We start from the raw sequence: 11,570 nt of genomic DNA, 5'->3' as shown, positions 1-11,570 counted from the left end.
CAAATATCACGAAATATTGCCCAGGCTCGGAATAAACATCCGCAGAATGTTCCGTGGTATTTGTGTAGGGTATCGTATGGTCGGCGCTGTCCGACTAAACTGCTACGCACACTGGGTTTTAAATGTTTTTTTATTGAAGCAGAACTGTTTTTTTCGATGGTATTTAAAAAATGTTTTTAAACATTTTTTGGATCATTTGAAAAAAAAAGATTTATTTTCATTCAATTAATTTAATTTTGAATTTTCTTTTTTTTCAATTCCAGTATGGCGTCTTTATGATTTTATTGTTGATAGCTGAAATTGTTGCCGGTGGCTTGGCAGCTTTCTACAAAGAAACGGTGAGTTTATATTTAAAAAAAAAGTGTATTTAAAAAAATACCAAAATAATATTTCCTTTCTCTTCCTCTCAGGCACGCAATGAAAGCAAAGCTTTCCTACAATCGACCATTACCAAATTCTATACCAGCTCGGAGCATACCGATGCCGTGACCCTGATGTGGAATCAAATGATGACAACATTCGGCTGCTGTGGTGTGGTGGACTATCGTGATTTCGAACAATCCCCCTCATGGTTAACCAGCAAGGGTAATCGTACCATTCCGGAGGCTTGCTGCCGATTGAAGGATATCAAAAATTTGATACCCGAAGATGATTTCTGTGTGACAAATCCCAGTGAAGCGAATAGTTTCTTCAAGAAGGTGAGTGAAGTGTAGTGTAGGATTACTACTCCACAAACCCAAAATGGGTTGGGGGTGGCAGAGATTTGTCCTTTTTCACTTCCCTTTCATTGTGTTTTATTTTTTTATTAATCACTTCCTTTTTTCGTTCATTTGTTTAGGGTTGCTACGAAGCTTTCACCGACTGGATCATCACTCATCGTGAAATTATTATTGGCGTGTTGGCGGGTGTGGGTATTGTCCACCTTGTCACCATATTCTTGGCCTTCTGTCTATGCAAATCCTTTGCCAAATATCATGGCATGAGACTGTAAATTAGAAAACAAAAAAACACCTAAAAATCTCTGCCTTTAATTTCTAAAATACTTTGATACTAAAATCTTTTTGTTTTTAATATTTTTTACATATTTTTTATTGTTTACCTAAAACAAAATGTAAAAAGGACCATTTTGCAAAGTCAATTAATAATTATTATTTAATGTACCTTTTTTCTATTGAGCCAAGAAAAAGGTATTCCATTCCAAAAAAAAAATCTTGACAAATTGAAATCAAAGAAGAAAACAAAATTGTTATTTATTTTAAGTAAAAAATGAAATGTAATAATGAATTATTTTTTTTCGCCCAATGTGTTTTGACAACATCAAAGGGGAAAATGACAAAAAAACCCCACCCCTCCTCTTTAATAACCCATTATAATGCCAAGCTTAAAAAAGACAAGACAATATCTCTTTTTGTTTGGGATAATCACAATCCTGTCCTCCCACCCAAAAACAAAAATAAAAGAGAATTCGTTTTAATTAATTTACCCTTTTTTCGTTAAGTTTATTCTTATTATTTTTTGTTTATATATTTTATTTTATTGTATTTTTTTTTTATTTTGCAAATATATTAGTCTTTAGTTCTATATTTTTTTAAATATATAAGACATTCGTTTTGTATTATATTGAAAAACAACAACAATTACGAGACAAAAAAAAAATTCCACTTAAAACATCACATTAATTTTAAAATTTGTTTTTAACATTTTTGTCATAAACAACATATGTGTACATAATATACATATGTATATATACCTAAGTATAGTTTATTGTATAACTATTATTATTTTTTTTTTTTGCTTAATGGATTTAATAAAAAAATATTTTATATTAAATTTAAAATTTTTTTATATGTTAAAAAATTATATTTTATGGATTAAATACATTTAATATTAAAGAAAACAACATAAAAATGTTATATCAAATTTAAATATAATTTGTTACACAAAATTAAAATAAAAAAAATTACATATCTAAAATAAAATGTCTAAGTGTTTAAATTAATAAAAAATTATATTCAATTTTTTCCCCAACTAGAAACAATTCAATATATTTTTGTTATTGTTTTTTAGATTTTTTTTATTTTTATTCTTTTTCCAAAAATTGTTATTATAGCAAAAAAATCTGAATTAAAACAATTTATTTTATTTATATTTTAAATAATAAAATATAAAATAAAACAAATAATCAAAACCAAAAAAATCGATTAATTAAAGTTTTTCTTGTAATTCTTTGAATTTTTAATAATAAAAATTCAAATTATATTAATACCCTACAGAACTATGTTGTTAGGCTTTTATAGCTTTGTGCAGCTCCAAGAGTTTGTAACGACGCGAAATATTGGTCCTAGACCCACCTTTAAGTATGCCGATCGTCATATCTCGACTAGCTGATTCGATCTAGACATGTGTCCGTACGTCCGGTCACAAATTTGGTCACTTTAGGTTTTAGTTGATTTGACCCTCGGAATATTTAAGTATTTGGTCACATTCCCCTCACCGTCCAAAAAATATCTGACGTTCTTCATATAATAATGACATCTAGATGGCCTCCTTGACCACAGCCGGAACTTCTTGTAAAATTTCAAAGAGATCAGCGCAACATTTTGACCGTCTAGTGGATAATAATAATACTAAATTTTCTCGGGCCTATGTCCCAGTAAACAAAATTTGTCATTTTTCACGTAAAAGTCTGGCCCGTTAAATATAGACCGATCTTCATCAATACAGGCATGTTTATTCGTTGACCAGAAGAATCCTGATTATGAGGACATAATTGTAACCAGAAAAACTGACAAAAAATATCATCCCCTAAATATTAACGGATCCTTACCAAAAACAATAGGGGTCCTATTTGACCAGATCCCATCCTACATGCAAAATTTCGTGACGATTGGTCCGTAGCTGTATCATATTTACAAAGTATAATTGACGGACGGACGGCACACATGTACAGATCGAATCAGCTGACGATCCGTATACTTAAAGGTAAGACTATGGCCAATATTTCGCGGCGTTAAAAATTCTCGGAGCTGTGCAAAACTATAATACTCCGACCCAATATTAAAATTGTACCCAATTTAGTATTCATATCCAAAACTACTACTACCTACACAACCCTTAATTTCAACAGTAACCTTATTTCCAAATTTCAGTGTTCCAGCTCTATCGATTCACCCAAATACATATTTGGTACCATTTAGTACACATTAGTACAAATTTCCCAAACTTCCTACACCACAACAATGATCCTAATTCCAAATTTCAGGATCCCAGCTTTATCAAATCACCCAAAATCCAAATTGTACCAAATATAGTACCACTTATTACTTATCGTACACATTAGTACGAATTTCCAAAACTTCCTACATAACCCAATTCTACACCCCAACAATGATCATAATTCCAAATTTCAGGATCCCAGCTTTATCGGATCACCCAAAATCCAAACGGTAACAAATATAGTACCATTTAGTACTTATCGTACACATAAGTACAAAGTTCCAAAATTAACTACATATCTCAGATCCTAATTTCAGCATTCCCCCTGCATCCGTTTCTCCAAATTCAAATAGTACCAAATTTAGTACCGTTTAGTACTTTTCGTGTACATGAGTACACATGTTCAAAAACTTCTCCTTATATCGACCCCACTTCTCAACCATTATTCGAATTTCAAATTGCAAGCTTATAGCTCTTATATTCGTGCACATGCTACAAAATTGTACCAAATTTCGTACGTTTTAGTACTTTTCGGAATTAGAGTTCGAATGTCCTAAAACCGTTTGCCACATCTATTCTACACTCCATCAGTCACCGTCATTTCAAATTTAAGAGATCTTGCTCAAACGCTTAGCCAAATACAAAAGGTACCCCATTAAGTACTTTTCGTGCCGTTCCAGTACGAATTTCCAAAAACCCAGCCTTATCTGACACCTTTGGACCGAGGGTGACCCTCACCCCAAATTACAAGATTCTAGCTTCAGTCGTTTCGTCTGGACATTAAGCCATAAGTCAACAACTAGACCTGCGTCCGTAGTATACTCACTAAGTCATATCTTCCCCATAAAAAAAATTCTCCACTCTCCCAAAATCTTGTTGCCCAGTGTAATCTGACATTAACCCGTTTTATGCATAGTGTATGCAGATATCAATTCCATATCAATATCAGTAGTTTGGTATAAGATAACCCCCCAATTGTTGCCCAGTATTAGTGTTCGCATACAATCTGCAATTTCAGATTATACAGCGTATAATCAGTACAACTTGGCCATCTGTGGTCATCGGGCGATGTTCACTATTCGCTTTCTCGAAGAACGTTTCTGTAAATAAAAATCAAACAAAAATAACAAAATGTTTCCAAAACTTCTAGTGTTGGTGCTGATATTATTTGCATTCACAAATCATCATGTTCTCGGTGAAGTGAAATGTTAGTGTGGAATTTATACATCCGAATTGAATTTAAAAAAAAAAATAATTTTGGATACTTTCAGATTTCCGCCATGAATTGCCACCCTTATATTCGTTCGATAATTATGAAGCATGTTTTGAAAATCGTACTACCGAACTTGTCGGCTCCACCTATTGTATGATCTATGCGGAAATTCAAGCAGATCACTCAAATGATGTATGGCAAAAAATCGAACGGCATAATACGTTCGTATATAATTATCGAAATGATCGGCTGTTTTATGGTCTATGTCTAAGTCGGTGCTTGGAGTTTGACAGTCCACAGCTCAGCGAGGGAAATTTAACCATAAGTAATGATGTAGGGGGCGTTATAAAGTTTTAATTGAAATCGATACTAAATTTATTTTCAATTCTAAAGATCAGCGATTTTTTCGAAAGCGTCCACAAACGACCATTGGACCGGGACATGCGTTCCAATTATTCTCAAATGATTTGGCAATGTTTAAATCGAGAATTCCATAGGAAATATCAATTGGAATTGAAGACATTTGTGGAATATTGTGAGCGTAGGCCAGAGAATGCCGTCACTAGGGCGGAAAATGGTGAGTGAAATAAATATTTTGGTTTGTATTGAAATTTTCAATGATGAGTTGGCTAAAAAAAATATTTAAAAAATCCACGCCTTGAAAAAATATTTAAAAAATCCACGCCTTGAAAAAAATATTTAAAAAAATCCACGCCTTTAAAAAAAAATATTTAAAAAATCCACACCTTGAAAAAAATATTTAAAAAAATCCACGCCTTGAAAAAAATATTTACAAAATCCACACCTTGAAAAAAATATTTAAAAAAATCCACGCCTTGAAAAAAATATTTAAAAAATCCACGCCTTGAAAAAAATATTTAAAAAATCCACGCCTTGAAAAAAATATTTAAAAAATCCACGCCTTGAAAAAAATATTTAAAAAATCCACGCCTGGAAAAAAATATTTAGAAAATCCACGCCTTGAAAAAAAATATTTAAAAAATCCACGCCTTGAAAAGAAATATTTAAAAAATCCACGCCTTGAAAAGAAATATTTAAAAAATCCACGCCTTGAAAAAAATATTTACAAAATCCACGCCTTGAAAAAAATATTTAAAAAATCCACGCCTTGAAAAAAATATTTAAAAAATCCACGCCTTGAAAAAAAATATTTAAAAAATCCACGCCTTGAAAAAAAATATTTAAAAAATCCACGCCTTGAAAAAAATATTTAAAAAATCCACGCCTTGAAAAAAATATTTAAAAAATCCACGCCTTGAAAAAAATATTTAAAAAATCCACGCCTTGAAAAAAATATTTAAAAAATCCACGCCTTGAAAAAAATATTTAAAAAATCCACGCCTTGAAAAAAATATTTAAAAAATCCACGCCTTGAAAAAAATATTTAAAAAATCCACACCTTGAAAAAAATATTTAAAAAATCCACGCCTTGAAAAAAATATTTAAAAAATCCACACCTTGAATAAAATATGTAAAAAATCCACGCCTTGAAAAAAATATGTAAAAAATCCACGCCTTGAAAAAAATATTTAAAAATCCACACCTTGAAAAAAATATTTAAAAAATCCACGCCTTGAAAAAAATATTTAAAAAATCCTCGCCTTGAAAAAAATATTTAAAAAATCCACGCCTTGAAAAAAATATTAAAAAAAATCCACGCTTTGAAAAAAATATTTAAAAAATCCACGCCTTAAAAAAATATTTAAAAAATCCACGCCTTGAAAAAAATATTTAAAAAAATCCACGCCTTGAAAAAAATATTTACAAAATCCACACCTTGAAAAAAATATTTAAAAACTCCACGCCTTCAAAAAATATTTTCAAAAAACCACGCCTTGAAAAAAAATATTTTCAAAACACCACGCTTTAAAAAGATATTTTTAAAACACCACGCTTTGAAAAAAAAATGTTTTCAAAACAACACGCTTTGAAAAAAATATTTTCAAAAAACCACGCCTTGAAAAAAAAATATTTTGAAAAAACCGCGCCTTGAAAAAATATTTTAAAAACCCATGCCTTGAAAAAAATATTTTAAAAAATCCACGCATTAAAAAATAATACAAAAAAAATAAAATCCACTTAATAAAAAACAAAAAAAATAATTATTAAAAAATTCAAGCCTTGGAAAAAATAGTAAATTTCGACTGACTTATTTTCGAATGTCTTTATTTTCAGATATATTGAAAAGTCGCTTATATATGTTTTTCAAAGTACTTCTGCTTTTGGTTGTAAGCTCCACATTTACGGATTATTATTTGAAATCCCGACAGCCAAAGGAGAAACAAACAAATGCATTCTTTGAAAATAATTTAGAAGAACCTGGTAAGAAGATTATTTTTCTTAAAACATTTTTTGTATTTCTTTTAATGTTTTTTTTATTTTGTACCCCGCAAGCGTGTCGCCTCTTAACCTCATTTTCGATTAGTCGCAACTATTACCGTTTAACCCAACCCTATCGCGGCGAAGTTGGTCAAAAATTTGCCTTTTTAGATGGTTTACGTGCGGTCAGCACAATACTTGTACTCGGCACCCATTCCTACTTCTTAGCCTATGAACCTATTGAAAATCCCCAATTTTTTGAAAATTTCGGTAAATCCACCATTGGGCTAATGCCACTGAATTGTACCGTTATCATTGAAATATTTATGACGATGAGTGGTCTGTTGTTGTATTTGAAATGTTCGCAGGGTTCCTTTGTAACACCGCAGACAAGTTGGTCGAAATGTTTGCAAATTTATTTGCTGCTGATGATCAGTCGTTATGTGAGGTGAGGTTATTCGAAAAAAATATTTATTTTGTTTTTGTTGGTTTACAAATTCTGATATTTTTCTTTCATTATAGATTTCTTCCCACCCTTATTGCCCTGCTAGGTGTAAATGCATCACTTCTCAAAGATTTGGGTGACGGTCCATTTTGGCGACATATTACCGAACCAGGTGGCACATTTAGTCGTGAGAATTGGTGGAAAAATTTATTAATGATAAATAATTTTTCGCCAATTGATACGGTAAAGAACTTTTTTCTGAATTGTTTTTAGATTTTTTTAAATATATATTTTTTTCAATTTTTATTGAAGGCTAATCCGCATACCTGGTATTTGGCAGCAGATTTTCAATTATTTGCATTTTACACACTTTTATTAATTATAATATTCAAGTAAGTAAAGAAATACATATTTCTAAAAGGTAGTATTTACAAAAATATTCAAAATATGCACGTCTGATAAAAATAATAATAAAATCGGAGGAAAGTATATATGAGAGCTATACCGAAATCTTAATCGATTTCCACGAATCTTACCACTCATCATTCCTGACTGAATTCACAATCGGAGAAAAATATCTATGGGAGCTATATCTAAAACTGAAGCGATTTCAACAAAACTTAGCAAATATCATTTTAGATTCAATTCAGCACGCCGTGCCAAATTTCGTGCAAATCGAGGGATATATAGGGTCTTTGGTGTACCATTTACCTTAAATCGGACGAAAATATATATGGGAGCTATATCTAAATCTGAACCGATTTTCAAGAAACTTGGCACACATCATTCTAGGCTTAATTCAGTGCGCTGCGCCAAATTTCGTGCAAATCGAAAGATATATAGAGGCTTTGGTGCACCATTTACCTTAAATCGGACGAAAATATATATGGGAGCAATATCTAAATCTGAAACGATTTTCACGAAACTTGGCACACATCATTCTATACTCAATTCAGTACGCTATGCCATATTTCGTGCAAATCGAAAGCTATATAGGAACTTTGGTCCACAATTTACCTTAAATCGGACGAAAATATATATGGAAGCTATATCTAAATCTGAACCGATTTTCACGAAACTTAGCACACATCATTCTAGGCTTAATTCAGTGCGCTGCGCCAAATTTCGTGCAAATCGAAAGATATATAGGGACATTGGTGCACCATTTACATTAAATCGGACAAAAATATATATCGGAGCTATATCTAAACCTGAACCGATTTTCACGAAACTTAGTACACATCATTCTTGTCTTAATTAAGTACACTGTGCCAAATTTCGTGCAAATCGAGTGATAAATAGGAACTTTTGTGCACCATTTACCTTAAATCGGACGAAAATATATATGGGAGCTATATCTAAATCTGAACCGATTTTTAAGAAACTTAGCACACATCTTTCTAGGCTGAATTCAGTACCTTATGTCAAATTTCGTACAAATCGAAAGATATATAGGGACTTTGGTGCACAATTTACCTTAAATCTGACTAAAATATATATGGAAGCTATATCTAAATCTGAAACGATTTTCACGAAACTTAGCACACATCATTCTAGGCTTAATTCAGTACGTTAAGCCAAATTTCGTGCAAATCGATAGATATATAGAGGCTTTGGTGCACCATTTGCCTTAAAACGGAAGAAATTATATATGGGAGCTATATCTAAATCTGAACCGATTTTTCCCAATTTCAATAGGGTTTGTCCTTGGGCCAAATAAATGGACTGTGGCAAATAATGAACTGTGCCGGACGGGGCCGACCATATGATACCCTACACAACTACAACGGAACTCTAACTAAATTTTTATTCCGAGCCTGGTCAATATTTCGTGATAGTTGCACCCTCTTGCCCGATTAGAGGTCAACAGCACCTTTTCCTTACACTGACATATATTCCGAGTATTACTAATATTCTGTACAGTCATTCTAATTACATGTCCAGATTTCCTTCTCCTGGGTTGTGTTGTGATGTTCGGCTTTCAATTGTGGCCTATAGATCGACACGAAAAAATATTATATTTTCGGTCCACTTCATCCCAAAATTATTATCTGATCATCACCGAAAAATATAGGCGTTGTGCTTGACCATAACTTGGACCTCATGGAACATTGCAAAGCGATCATCGCTATATTTCCGCCCTCCAGTGTGATAATGGGTTACTTAATAATATCTGAATACGTAAGCACCTGTAAATATGTAAGTGTAACTCCCACATCCGAGCACATACGACAATATAATCAGTATCAATTTAAAGGTCAACCACTCCTCTTGGATATTATGTCAACTTCTCGGGTCTATCTCCTTCAGGAGTAAATATATACGCCATAGAATACAAATTTTGTCATTTTTCACACAAAATTCAGGGTCCATTTGACCTGCTTATTCTTTGGCCCGATCCCCTTCTCCATGTAAAAATTCATGAAGATTGGTCCATAACTTTGGCCTGTATCGTGTTTACAAAATATAATGGACAGACGGACGGACACACATGTCCAGATCGACTCAGCTAGTCGAGATATAACGATCGGTATACTTAAAGGTGGGTCTAGGGCAAAGATATAATATCCTGACAACATAGTTGTGTAGGGTATAAAAATGTGAAATATCCATGTATTGCAAAAATATTTATAATATTGAAGATCGGTAGTCGCCTTTAAAATACTATTTGAAGTCTCTATATTTCCATCTTTTTTTGCAGATATCCTCAATATAAAAAACATATTCTGATTGGCATGAGTATTTTGACCGTGGCCATACCGACGACCATAAGCTATATTTTCCAATTGGAATCTTCATTTATGGCAAGACCGGAGTAAGTACCAGACCCATGACAATTTTAATATATTTCATTTTTTTTTCTTGTTTATTTTTTCTAGGACATATCGTTATGGCTATGTCAAGGACTTCAAATTATTCACCCACACCTATACCCCGTTCTACACCAATCTGGGTGGTTATCTTTTCGGCATTGTGTGTGGTGAAATATATCAGAAATATATTTGCCACACAGAAAAACGAAAAATATTCTCATATTTATGGATAATTGTTCCGCTGGCCGCATGGTTTATTAATTATGCGGGAGCAATTGCAATAATGAGCAAAGCCTCAATATGGACGGCCTTATATACGGGTCTGAATCGTAATTTATGGATTGTATTTGTGTGCGGCATACCAATATTGGCTATGGCATTCAATGAGGAATGTGAGTTTTTTTTTTTTTTGAGAAAATTGAAAAGGAAATACATTTTTAAAATTTTGAAAAATTTGATCTTACTCTTCAGCTTTGGTTAGTCGCTTTTGCCGTTTGCCAATGTTTCGAGTATTAGCCCGCCTCTCACCGCAAATGTATTTGTGGCATTGTTTGGTACTCTACGTAACATCGGCCTATCATCGTCAGCCTCAATTTGTCAATTTGATACATTTGGTAGGTTATTCATTTTTGAGGATTTGAATATATATATTTTTTTAATAAATTCTAAATTTTGTTTTCGTTTAGATTAACCAGGGTACGATTACAACAACGCTTTCGACAGTGGTGGCATTTTTCGGTTATTTGTTTTTGGAAATACCATTCTCAGAGATCTGCAAAGTATTATTGATGGGCAATAAAGGTAGAACTCACGCAAAAACAAAAATATTTTTATATTTTAATAAATTTAAAAAAAATGTATTTTTATTTTTTCAGAGAACCGTGAGACGCAGAAGCAAAAGATCAAATAAATTTTAGTATTCAAATTTAATTGCAAAAAAATAAAAAAAATATTTTATATTCAAATGTGGATGTTTAAATATTTCCATTTCTTTTTAAACCTTGACACATGGAACATTTTCAAAACACCAAAATTGATTTTAGAAATTGTAAATTTTCAATATTTTTTATCATAAACATAACCGTTTCCATTGGCGGCAGCAGCAGCCACTGCTACACTGGTACCTTGAAAAATATTCTCGGATAATGGTTTGAAAACATAAATGCCTTGCTTTCCTCCAGCTCCCAAGTTCTGATGGCGATAACGATCCAAATAAATGGCCCTCAGTGGGACAATGCCATAGTAACGTTGATAGGAAATACCACCAAAATTTTGTAATAATTGTTGCTGTTGTTGTTGTTGTTGTTGATAATAATTATTATAATTCAAGGTAGTACGATGATCGGGTCGTGTCAGAGGCGGAAAGAATTTCACTTCGTGAGAACCTAAATCATTATTGATATTGGCTGGTGATAGGTCATTGGTCTCAGTGGCCGTTAGATCTCCACTCAAATCATCTGCCAACGTGGACATATCATTGTTGGTCACAGGTAAGTAGGCCCGACTAACTTCACAGGAGACGAGGGCAATGAATCTGGCGACA

At 32.4% G+C, this 11,570-nt stretch overlaps 2 protein-coding genes across 2 annotated transcripts; both read left to right on the top strand.

Annotated features, from left to right (window-relative positions):
* Positions 1-263: 263 nt before the first annotated feature.
* LOC133331559 (tetraspanin-18) lies at positions 264-991 on the top strand (the record flags this gene model as incomplete). The annotated part of the gene is made up of 3 exons (XM_061539943.1): positions 264-338; positions 411-698; positions 839-991. Coding segments are annotated over 3 exons (516 nt in total), but the record flags the coding sequence as incomplete, so codon positions are not given.
* A 3,356-nt stretch (positions 992-4,347) lies between these two features.
* On the top strand, positions 4,348-10,937 carry LOC133331558 (nose resistant to fluoxetine protein 6-like). The gene is made up of 12 exons (XM_061539942.1): positions 4,348-4,423; positions 4,488-4,621; positions 4,823-5,006; positions 6,626-6,772; positions 6,845-7,217; positions 7,292-7,457; positions 7,527-7,606; positions 9,916-10,029; positions 10,094-10,419; positions 10,499-10,641; positions 10,714-10,828; positions 10,903-10,937. Exons 1-12 carry the CDS (start codon positions 4,348-4,350, stop codon positions 10,935-10,937), a joined length of 1,893 nt encoding a protein of 630 aa, XP_061395926.1.
* Positions 10,938-11,570: the final 633 nt, after the last annotated feature.

Source organism: Musca vetustissima, unplaced genomic scaffold, assembly GCF_032173495.1.
Source record: "Musca vetustissima isolate MV318-11 ecotype Yass unplaced genomic scaffold, APGP_CSIRO_Mvet_v1 utg1319, whole genome shotgun sequence".
Taxonomy (NCBI): domain Eukaryota; kingdom Metazoa; phylum Arthropoda; class Insecta; order Diptera; family Muscidae; genus Musca; species Musca vetustissima.
Note: the sequence above shows the minus strand (reverse complement) of the source record. Positions and strands in the feature narration are given on the sequence as shown.

Excerpts from the sequence above, each read along its gene's own strand:
- LOC133331558 (XM_061539942.1), top strand. The coding sequence starts at position 4,348 with ATGTTTCCAAAACTTCTAGTGTTGGTGCTGATATTATTTGCATTCACA. Across the intron at positions 7,607-9,915 it reads TTATTAATTATAATATTCAA|ATATCCTCAATATAAAAAAC; the intron begins GTAAGTAAAGAA and ends CTTTTTTTGCAG. Across the intron at positions 10,030-10,093 it reads TCATTTATGGCAAGACCGGA|GACATATCGTTATGGCTATG; the intron begins GTAAGTACCAGA and ends TATTTTTTCTAG.